At 39.4% G+C, this 12,167-nt stretch overlaps 1 protein-coding gene across 1 annotated transcript; it reads left to right on the forward strand.

Moving 5' to 3' along the window:
* The first annotated feature begins 2,310 nt into the window (after positions 1-2,310).
* On the forward strand, positions 2,311-11,575 carry LOC143508831 (nuclear factor 7, brain-like). The gene is made up of 7 exons (XM_076997440.1): positions 2,311-2,326; positions 8,790-9,090; positions 9,354-9,449; positions 9,544-9,774; positions 9,896-9,918; positions 10,003-10,121; positions 10,215-11,575. The coding sequence occupies exons 2-7, from the start codon at positions 9,001-9,003 to the stop codon at positions 10,727-10,729; spliced, it is 1,074 nt and encodes a 357-aa protein (XP_076853555.1). The 5' UTR covers positions 2,311-2,326; positions 8,790-9,000; the 3' UTR covers positions 10,730-11,575.
* Positions 11,576-12,167: the final 592 nt, after the last annotated feature.

A 12,167-nucleotide genomic window follows, 5' to 3' on the forward strand; every position in this document is an offset into this window, starting at 1 on the left:
CCCTGCAAACAGTGCTGAAGAGCTGAAGAGTGGAACGCAACCTCGGTAGGACAAAGTTGTAAATCAAAGAAGAAAGTGCTCATTTTCATTTAACACATGCAAGCAGCAGGCACGACAGAGAATTTTTTTCAAACGAATGTGTTGTGCCAAATTTCAAGTCCCCTCGTTTGCACACGCATAAAAACGCTACAGATGATATTCCGGAGTTACAGTGATTTTAACTTAGTTCATTGAGCACTCTAGTTTTGTCCTAACTAGATATTTAGACATAATACTGCTGTAATACTACAAAGTTGTGGTCAGAGGTGAACTTCGTATAGCCAGTGTGTATTTTATTCAAAATAATTAACACCCTTGAGCCAGTGTGGCTTTGGACATAGATAATTCCGTGCCGTTTGCAGTGATGGATAATTAAAGTCTAGCTCTTATTTATGCATAGAAACATAAATCGACAATATAATCTAATTCAACACAACACCGGCCGAAAGACCTTACAGGCATGAACTTTGAACTGTCAGGCACCGTTCAGAAACTGATCAGTTCAGTTAAATGTACAATGAGTCCCCGCTTAACGATGGGTTTAGAGACTGAAATGTCCATCGTAAAGCAGCTTTTGTTGTTAAGCGTGACCCTAGATTTAGATACGCTTTAATTTTTACGCATAAAGTATAAAAAAAGAACAATGTTCTCGTGCGTACAGAGTGAGAAAGAGCGATCGCGTTGCCGAGATGAGCTTATCGTACACAACACTCCACTACACTCCACTACACTCCACTACACTCCACAATCTTCGCAGTTTGAGATTCGTTTGGTTACTTATTCGCAGCTCCTTATTCGGCGGCTGAAGTTGGTTCCTTATTCAAAAAGGTTGTGTTCACGATGCGTGTTTGCTGCGCGCTTTGTTTAAAAGAGATAGATTAAACAAACGAGCATAGGAACATACATTTAAGAGGTTATTGTTTCCCATACTGATTTTGTGAATGTAGAAAATATATATATATATATATATATATATATATATATATATATATATATATATATATATATATATATATATATATATAATGAAAGCATTCCTTATGTAAAATGTTTCTATTTCAAGTCATTCCAATTGTATGCGATTTGTACATGATGATTGAATTCGTCAGCATTTCTAACGTAAGGAAACATATTCTTAGATTTGAAAACTAAAAACACAGAAATGCTAATCTAGAACACAAATTAATTGGAAGAAGAAATACCAGCACACAACATGGCATATTGAGCAGTGGGCATACAAGTGAACGGATTTAAATGGGCAGGTTCAGAAGCTTATTGAAGGCCTTATTGATGGTGGACCAGAGAAATAACAAATGCATCATGAAGAACAGGTCACTCCTTAAGAGAGGAACCTGAGAGGAACCTGATCCAACATCATTTTATACCTCAAATATGTCTGGAAACACAGCATATTGAGTAGGTAAGCGCACAGAAAGCGCACTGAAATGATTCAGAGGCCTGCTGTATGCCTATAATGCATTGGGCCAGACAAGCAACACATGCATCATACGTAAACGGTTACTATCTGTAAGAGAAACCTCATTTTGGCCTGGCCCGACATCATTTTATGCCTCAAATCTAACAGGAAACATGGCATATTGAGTAAAGCGCACAGGTGAAATGGTTCAGAGGGGCAAGCTCAGAGGTATGCTGGATGCCTGTAAGGTCTTGGGCCAGGCAAACCTCAATTGCATCATACATAACTAGTCCCTATATGTATGAGACACCTAACTTTGGACTTTGGGCCAGGCAACTTGCCCCTCTGAACCATTTCCACGTGCAGTTTTTAGCGCACGTGGAACACTTCATTATTTAAAACATAACAAGCACATGTTGAATGAAATTTGACTTTTATTTGTAACATTCTCTAAACGTGAGTTTTCAATGGAAAAAAAGTCACACCACCAACTGATAAAATCCATATCCAATATATACAGTCATTTTTAAGTCCTTCAGTTAACTTCTGCTTACCCTCCACTGTCTGTAGGCCTTGTTGCATATATTTTGCAATTAGTAAATCTATAATATAGGCCTACAATTAAGACAGTAAAAAGACCAAAAAGTACGAGAAGGAGTTATAGGCTACTGAGTGTTGTCACCCCTCTCCTAGCTGTCACTCCAGTCTCCCTGTTCCTCATGTCTGAGTAGTTTCCTTGCCTGTTAGTCCCGCCCTGTCATCATTGTTATCACCTGTCCCTAGTTTAGTTCTGTGTATAATAGTCCCGGTGTCTCCCATGTCCTTATCGGTGTTTTTGTTCCAACCTGTTCGTTGCCTTTGCGCCTATTCGTAAGTTCGCTCTTTTGTGTTTCCTGTATTCCGTGTGTTTTGCCTGTTCTTCCCTAGTTTACCTGCCTTGTCGTTTCCCTTGTTCGTATCATGCCTTTGTACATTTTGTGTATGGACTGCCCTCCCGATAAGACCTGCGCCTGTTACTATGACTCTGCAATTGGAATTTCCTTGAATAAATCTCGCTCTCCTCAGCGTTTGTGTCCGCCTCCCTGTTCTGCCCAGCGCAGATCGTTACAAGTGTTTTCATTACTCGAATGCAGATGGGCATTTTTCACAGGTAATGGGGAACTTCCCGTTTCTTCTTTCACAAATGAATGTGTTAATTTATGTTACCTAACAAAACCTATACAACAGAAAACGTTCAGCTTAACACATAGATTTGCAAACTCTACCTTAATTATTTGTATCGTCCTCATGTTATCTATCATTGATTTGGGCTAGAGCGACTAGTTTATCAGGTGACCAGTCGGCTAAAAATGCTTAGTAGTTCGGTGCTGTATGAGACATTTTACAGTACAAGAAAATGATTTCACGTTGGGCTTAGAGTACAAGGCAAACGATACGATTTGACTTGATGTGTTTGTGACCTGGCTGGTGGGGCACAGGAGAAGAAGTCTATCTGTTACCGTGTGTACTGTGCTGAAGACGCTTCCTTCCACTCGCTGAACTGAACTGCTGCTGCAGCGAATCTGGTGTTAAAGGAAGAGAGAGGTCGGGTGAGTGCGAGGTGGTGGCTCATTTCAGGGCATTGTTTTTAATCGCTCAGGTTTTCAAAACATCATTTCAAACCGACCTCAGTAAAATGATGATAATAATAATAATTATTATTATTATTAAAAAACGAAGTTTCAAAAGGGCATTTTCGTTGATAAAGGGCAGAGTTGGTGGTGCTTTAGCACCACCTGATGTCTATGTGTGCACGCCTCTGCTCAAGGGTGTTAATTATTTTAAATAAAATACACACTGGCTATACGAAGTTCACCTCTTACCACGACTTTGCAGTATTACAGCAGTATTATGTCTAAATATCTAGTTAGGACAAAACTAGAGTGCTCAATGAACTAAGTTAAAATCACTGTAACTCCGGAATATCATCTGTAGCGTTTTTATGCGTGTGCAAACGAGGGGACTCGTAATTCGGCACAACACGTTCATTTGAAAAAAATTCTCCGTCGTGCCTGCTGCTTGCATGTGTTAAATGAAAATGAGCACTTTCTTCTTTGATTTACAGCTTTGTCCTACCGAGGTCACGTTCCGCTCTTCAGCGCTGTTTGCAGGGTTCATCCACCTTTACAAGGTGGAATTCAAGCACATGTACAAACACTTTCAAGGTCCATTTTCAATATTGTCCAGCACCTTCAGCTTAATTAAGTTAAGCACGTAGTCGTCTGTAACTGCACCATCCTCAATTTGTCCAATTAGACTGTTTATTTCCTCTTTTATTCTGTCGTGAAAAGACATTTCTGCTGTTTTCAAGTCCAACTATGAGCGATTGCTTCTGACTGGAGTCTAAGCCCCGCCCCAAATTCAGGCAAGCGTTCCTATTGGACAGTGATTAGATTTCATTCTGGCACGATTACAGCTTCGCAGAGACACACAGTGGAATACAATGACGTTCAGTCGATTGCATTTCAAGGTGGCTTCTGGCACGAATTCAGCGTTTCTTTTTTTAAATACAAATCCACACACATTGGAGCTTTTACTTTTCATTGTGGCATGTTTTCATCACATCAGTGTTTAAATCAATCTCGTGATCATTACCAGAGGTGGGGACTCGAGTCACATGACTTTAATATTAAGACTTTTGACTTGACTTGAAAAAATATTCAGAGACTTAGACTTGACTTGGACTTTTACACCAATAACTTGGGACTTGAATTGGCCTTGAAATTGTTTACTTGCAAAGACTTGATTTTTTTTACCCCAAATCTAAATTTTAAAACGCATATTAATATTTATAAAGTGCGCCCCATTAATTTAATTTCCGTCCTTCTGACGCAGACCAGTCCTCTGCTTTGCCACACTCTGTACGTGTGTGTGCATGAGCTGCAGCACAACCAATCAAATGGGGGGGTTGGCGAACGTAAATTTTTACCGGGCGGGGTGTAAAATGGACACAAGTTAAGTATTATATCGCGATCGATCGATCGCCAGTGGTTGGTGCCAGGGCAAACTAGTAACTCATTGAATCATAGATGTGGATCAGAGGTAAATAAACTAGATTTTTTTTCCGGCCTGAAAAATCGGATGTGTGGCGTGAGAGCGTGTGAAGACGGACAAATGCGTGTGTCTCGTGCTCAGCACGTGAGGTTTGGCAACCCTGGGTTCTGTATCTGAACTCGGGGAAGAGAGCCTCTCTCTGTCACCATCATAATATCCAGTTCTATCTCAGCATGGATTGTGTATTTGAAGACATCTACGTCGAGAAAAAAATATATTGACAAAAGTGGAGCGAGTTTTCAGCTATTGGGGACATCATTCTACGGCCTCATCGTGCACAAATGACATACAGACTTTTGGCCAGTTTGGTCTTTTGCAAATGCAATGCAGAATAGTTTACTGAAATGTCTAAAGTTGCAGATTCCTGTTAATTGTTCAGTTATTATATTTTTTTGTCTTGTGTCACTCACACATGTTCTCCAAGAAACCAGATAAGAGAAGAGAGGGAAAAATGCTGTTATGGTTCTTTGTATTGTACTGTGAAAATATCAGCACTTTTTATTTGAACATGGAGTTCTACTTATGACTTTTTCACAGAATATTTATTTCTGGAAAATTGTAGTTTAAAGTATGAATATTTTTGCAGCTAAGTTTAACAAATTGAACTGTGCAATAAAGAGGTGTAATTTTAATTTTTTTTATACTTCGTGTTTTCAGTTGCACATGTTTTATCAAGATTTGAGGAGAATACAGATTTAAATTACAGATTTAAAGATTTTAAAGAACGCATGTCTATTATTTACATTTAAAATATACCTGCAACATTGGTAAAAAAAAAAAAAAGACTCGAAAGGACTTGAAATTCCAAGTTTCAGACTTGGGACTTGACTTGACTGTTGCCTGTCTTGACTCGAGACTTGACTTGACTTGAGTGTCTTTGCTTGAGACTTGACTCGGGACTTGAGGATAAAGACTTGGACTTACTTGAGACTTGCAAAACACTGACTTGGTCCCACCTCTGATCATTACATTTAAAGGAGACATTTATGTCAGAAATATCGTACGGTGAAAAGCAATACCTCGGTGCCGTGATTATATTTCGAGCTGTATTATATTCAATTCTGGCACAAATTCAGCGTTTTGGTTTTGAATGGTATTTCTTGTGTATTGTTTTTCAATAAAGAGATAAAGTGCATTGAAACGTAATGTAATAGTGCTTTTGCATTTCATTGTGGCACGTATTCTGCATGTTTGTATGGAAAAGCAATGCATTTTGTGGATTGCATTTCCATTTTTGCCTAGCGATTACATTTCGAATTGGCACGGAATCTTTTCCATAGTTGCCCCTTTAGGGGATAATTCAGGAGTAATTATGTAACAAAATACTTATGAAGTTTATCATAAAATTCCTGGCTTACAGTTGCATGAAAAAATATGTGAATCTGCAACCGTATGCTACAACCACTGTAGAAGAGGATTGTACTCCATGCCAGTTATGTTTGTGTGTACACCCAGTACATAGAGTCTGACAGGAGCAGCCATTACTGTCTGTTCCAGGATCAAAGCCTGTTTAAAGCTGACTAATCTAACAAAGCACACAGGCAACCTTCAGGGTTTGATGAAAATGTAAATGGTATTGAACAGTTTAAACACAATAAGACAGAAGACAAGAAGACACATGTTTACGCACAAACAAACCCCCCCCCCCCCACCCCTTCAGTTTAAACATAAGGAAGCTGCTCACTTTCTCTTTTCTATTTTCCTGTGTTGTTTTCTAATCTTACTTCTGAGGAACCCGCGAAATCTCCACAAGTCAGATAAGCAGAGCAGAGGCGGGTTAGGGCTGCATAACAGGCTCATCCTGCTACGCTAAAGGCTTCTACACTTAGATGGTTCTGGTCTACGTAGGGCTTGAGGGGTGGGGGTCATGGGTTGGGGGTCAGGGGTTGAAGGGTGGGGGTTGGGGGAGACTTCACAGAGTCAGAGCAATGCAGGCCTTGCACTGAGCATGAGTCGTACCCTCTGACCCTTTGTGTAATACACATGTGTGCCCTTCACACTCAAGGTCACTGTAGTCTCATTCCTTCTGCCAGAATGGTGGACAGAGAGCACCTTGACCCCAGAGCACTACAGTTCAAACACATTGGTTTCATATCTGTTTAATGTTTCTAGAAATTATTCTATGGCTATTTCATATATTCATGTGAAAGAGCTGATCTATTCATGTGAAAGAGCTGATCACCCACTTTGAATACGGCACAGTACGATTACATATGGGATTATATCTCAGTAAGTGCATGATAAGATCTATTGCTACATCTTGGGCATATTGCAATTTTCCATGGAATGATCATGACATTTTCATGAAATAGACACCAGTCAAAGTTGTAAAGTCTTGTTTTGATTATTAATTGTGTTATTCTTTTTACACAACTATCTTTTATGTCCATTTCATGACTTCATTCAAAATTACCGTAAAAATTATTGTGTTTGACATTTGGAGGAAGAGTTCAGGGGAACTCACCTGACGTCTTACTCTTGTCATCTTGACGTCTTCTAATAGGCTGTAACTTTTATAGTGTTGTAAATTCGGATTACTTTATAGCAGAGATGCTCACAAGTCATTTTTTGCAAGTCCAAGTGAAGTCTCAAGTCTTTGATCTCAAGTCCAAGTCAAGTCTCCAGTCTTTGGTCTCAAGTCCAAGTCAAGTCCCAAATATTTGAGTGACACTGCAGTCGCAAATCACTTTAGTTGTAATGGTCTGTTATGACACTTCTGATGTATAATAGCTTAAACTGGTAAATAAAAAAATACAATTTAAAAAAGCGCGTACACACACAAATGTTTTCCAGATAAATGTTGCATCTGTATTTTTCTCAAAAAAGTATTTTTCTTACAAAACTGACAAAACAAATTTCTGGTTACAGTATTCTCTTCTTTCAGTAGAACCTGCTATATTTTGTTCTAAAAGATAAAGGACTGCTGTGAAAAACAAAAAACTAAATCTTTCTAACAATCACATTTTTAAATAACTATATATATGAAAGGTCTGCATATAAAGTAAATAGCAACCAAATTAGTCATTATAAAATAATAATTTAAAACAGAATTCAAATTTTACAATTATAATGATTCTGACATAAAAAGCTATCTATTTGAACTTCAATGTGTTTTTCAGTGTCCCAACATAAGGAAAATGTTTATGCAACTAACATTTTTAAAAGATTGTTCACGAGTCTGAAATCACGAGTCCAAGTCGAGTTGGAAGTCTTTTGAATGCAAGTCTAAGTCGAGTCTGAAATCACTGTATATGCGACTTAAGTGCGACTCGAGTACGAGTCCCAAACTCGAGTCCCCATCTCTGCTTTACAGCATTTAAAATGTATACTTATAAAATATACTTACTTATACAACAACTGAGAAAAACGGTAACAAAGAAAATCAGGTTCTGCCGTGATCGCAAATTGCACGATTGGCTGAATGTAAATATCAGCGTTGGGAATCTCACGCGCACACGGCAACACACGAATTTGGTTATTGATAATGGTACAGATGTAGCGCGCGCTCCCTGCATGCGAGTGAGGAGATGGAGAAGAACCACGCGCTCAGCTTTGTCTCTGGGCAGATGCTTATTAACATATGAAAGCTTAATCCTTAATGTATTTCTTTGTAATAACTTTAGCTAAAGTTAGCTAACGTTACTACTTTCATTGCTGCAGTCCAACCGATTTCCAAAGGCATAACATTAGGTTGGATTCTAAGTATTTGCTTTAAACAGCACAATTAAGAACTGTCAGTCTTCATAATATGCAATTCTCTATAATTCAGTAGCCGGTGTATCTGGATCTAAATCTGTTATTTATAGTGAACATTACTGAAGAAATTCTTGAGAATTACGTGCAAATAGACGCGCAAACATAAGTCATTACGGGCGTCACACATTAATTTGCATGTGGTCCGTTTATTGGTTCAGGACAGAGAAAAACACGCTGTTTCTTCAGTTGTGGCTGACGCGAGCAAACGCAGTGGAGAAAACTGTATCCTGGGAAGATACGTTCAGAAGATACGTTCTGTTATTTGGACGGCCTGTACGAACAATAAATAACCTATGACCCCTAGTTTTTACTTGTGTACAGTACTGTAGTATTGATTCGACTACACACACGAGGAGGAGGTTTTAAAAAAACTTGGACTGATGGCTTCTTGTCTGCCTCTAATTGAGGAGATCCTCTTCTGTCCTGTGTGCCGTGATGTGTTCAGGGATCCTGTTCTACTGCTGTGCTCTCACACTTTCTGCAGACACTGCCTGGAGCAATTCTGGCAGCACTCAGAACATCTGACATGTCCACTCTGCAGAAGAAGCTCCTCTCTGGACACTCCTCCATCTAACCTTGTGCTGAAGAACCTGTGCGAGGCGTTCACCCAGCACAAGTACCAGACAGCTTCAGCCGGGTCTGAGGCATACTGCGGACTGCACAAACAGAGACTCACACACGTTTGCCTGGAGGACATGGACCCTGTGTGTGGGGAATGTCAGAAGTCTGAAAGCCACACCAACCACTGCTTTAAACCGCTGGATGAGGCAGCAGTGGATTTGAAGGTGGTTTGTGTGATTACACTGATGTGAATGAACTCCCAGTTACTGCTATATTTTGTATTTATCTGCATAAATCTACTAACCAAGCATTATGGAGCATGATGTTGATTTTTCAATAAAATGTATGATGTATATGATATTTTGTTTTCATTAAAACTGTAAACTGTTCAAATATAAAACTTTTAAATATAAAATGTATGCTGATTATGGTTGTATGGAATATCATTGGTTTTGCAGATATTACAGTTCTTAACATTTTTTTTCAGTTGGACCTGAAAAGCAAACTAAACCCACTGAAAGAGAGACTGAAACACTTTAGAAATATGAAATTCACCTGTGTCCAAACAGAAGAACATATTAAGGTGAAAATATATGTAGTTCAAATTCATCTTTTCAGTGAAGTTTTGTTAATGTATTACTGCATTCACATAATTTAACTTGCCAATCTAACCTCAGGTCCAGACCCAACATGCAGAGACTCAGATCACGAGCGAGTTTGGGATACTCCACCACTTCCTGTGGGCTGAAGAGGCCAGCCGGATAGCTGCTCTCAGGACTGAGATGGAGCAGAAGACTCAGGTGGTGAAGAAGACGATTGCCCAGCTTAATGGAATCATTTTAGCTCTCTCAAATAAGGTCACGGCCTTAGAGGAGGAGGAAGAAACCGACAACATCTCATTCTTACAGGTGACAGACCTACAAAGGATTTGAAAGAAGTGTCATTTTAAATCATGTAATTTTTCTGTTCCACCACTTTATAACACAAAACAGAAAAAGCTAAATTGACGTTTCTTGCTTTCTTCTCCAGAACTACAAAGCTACTGTTGAAAAGTAAGTTTTTTTTCTTTTGTCTGTCTTGTATTTGCTGTTCAGAGTCTGAACCTACGTTTCACTGACTTACGGCTCTTCTAACAGAGCTCAGTTCAACCTGCAGGATCCTAAGATCCACAAAGGATCACTGATTAGTGTGGCAAAGCACCTGGGCAACCTAACGTTTAGAGTGTGGGAGAAGATGAGGACCATCGTTCAATACAGTGAGTCTATTACACACCTTCAGCTTTACAACACAAAAAGTGTTGAAACGTGTGTCAAATGATCGTCTTAAATGTATTTCATCTCGTCTGTAGCTCCTGTCATTCTTGACCCCAACACTGCTCATCCTTGTCTGCATATCTCTGATGATCTCACTGGAGTGACACTTTGTAATGGAGACCCATGGCTTCCACGTAACCCAGAGCGGTCCGATGGCTACCCGAGCATCCTGGGCTCTGAGGGCTTTGACTCGGGGAGGCACTCTTGGGTCGTGGAGGTGGGGGACAGCAGCGCCTGGGTGGTTGGGGTGATCTGCGAGTCCGTGAGTAAACAGCGAGGGAACTTTATGAAGCATGGCTTGTGGCAAGTGGGTTACTACAAGGGCAGATATGGGAAGGGGGTGTCACATGAGAGACTGATGCCTCTCCCCATGAAGCAGACCCTCCAGCAGATCAGAGTCCTCCTGGACTGGGACGGAGGACTGATCTCATTCTTTGATCCTCTCAACAACACACATGTGCACACCTTCAGAGAAACATTCACCGAGCGAGTCTATCCGTACTTCTACAGTGCATGTGCTGCTCAGACTCTGAGGGTGTTACCAGAATAGGCTGCAGCCATTAAGGACATTATGCTAGTGCAGTGGATAAAAAGGACCTGATCTGTTGACAATGAATATACTTGTGCTTGAACATCATCTCCACATCAGACTGGACAGACTATATTTTCATTTAGGAACGGCTTTCCTTGTGAACTCAGATGCCTGCATTGGGAAAACATAGTTTACAGAAAGAATGTGTTGGCAATTTCCTGGATCTTGACTCATTTGCAGTTTTCCTGAGAACCCACTCCCTGATAAACAAATATGCACTGTTTCCTTCTGGAGGTATTTTGTGTATCCATTTTCAATGGCGATCATTCTGTTGGTGGGATTCATGCCCATGTTTAATGCAGATGTGTCCTATCCACTAGACACCTCAAGTGTTGGTCTGACATTGGCCAAGCAAATGTCAGCTGTTTACTAGGCTCTGGGGGAAAAAAACAACTAAAAATGTATATTTTAGTCCTTCATTGTAACCTTTCTAATCTGGAACTTTATATTTGTTGTTGATTTTCTCAAATACCCAGTAATGGTCCTGTGTAACATTAATAGATGCTTTAAAAATGCTTTTAAGTTAAAAGCACTCTCTTAATTTGAGTATTTACTCTTAGTGGGGCGAGTACTGCTGTTCAGTTGTGATATTTTCAGTGCTGTGTAATTATTGATTGGCACTTCAAACCAAACCCTTGACATTGTGAGTTAGGCTCCTGACCCAGCAGAATCATTGACTGATAAAAGGGGCTGTAAGCTGAATCTTCCCTTTTTATGTCCACTGAAAAACAAAATAACTGGAATTATATTTTGTCTACCAACACGTGTGTTTGCTATCTTTCTTATCTGTTATAGCAGGGTAAAGGGTACCTGGAATTTCAACAGAAAGCGACAAGGCAGATGTGTTTGTGTGTTTGGGGCTGGGAAACAGATTAAATAGATTCATTACTCAAATACAGATTTTTATTCCCGTTTCCAAGTTATTCATTTACCTAAATTTAATTGAAATAAAATGCTACTTGACAAAGCATTGAAATGTAATGTTCAGTATTATATGCATTTAGCAGTGCATCCTGAAGTCTAAATTAAATGAACTTTTATATACCTAGCCCTTCTGTGCAGTTAAACCATTGCTCTTACATTTTTGAATTGTGGATTAATATATTAAAACCACAAGGGGGAGCTCCTATAAAATGGATACCAGAAAGAGAGAGAGAGAGAGAGAGAGAGAGAGCTGTTTAATGGTCAGTATATGGAAAGAGGACTGAGAAAACCAGTAGAAAACTGAGAAAACCAGTAGAACTATTAGCAAAGATAAAACTGCTTTTGTGACAGTACCAGTTAATGGTATCCTCCTTAGCAAGGAGGATGTGTACATTAAAACATTATAGAATTGAAATCATTGATAAAGATCTTTATTGTTAATTTATGCAAAGGCTGTTGTTCCTTAGAGATG

This window comes from Brachyhypopomus gauderio, chromosome 2, assembly GCF_052324685.1.
Source record: "Brachyhypopomus gauderio isolate BG-103 chromosome 2, BGAUD_0.2, whole genome shotgun sequence".
Taxonomy (NCBI): domain Eukaryota; kingdom Metazoa; phylum Chordata; class Actinopteri; order Gymnotiformes; family Hypopomidae; genus Brachyhypopomus; species Brachyhypopomus gauderio.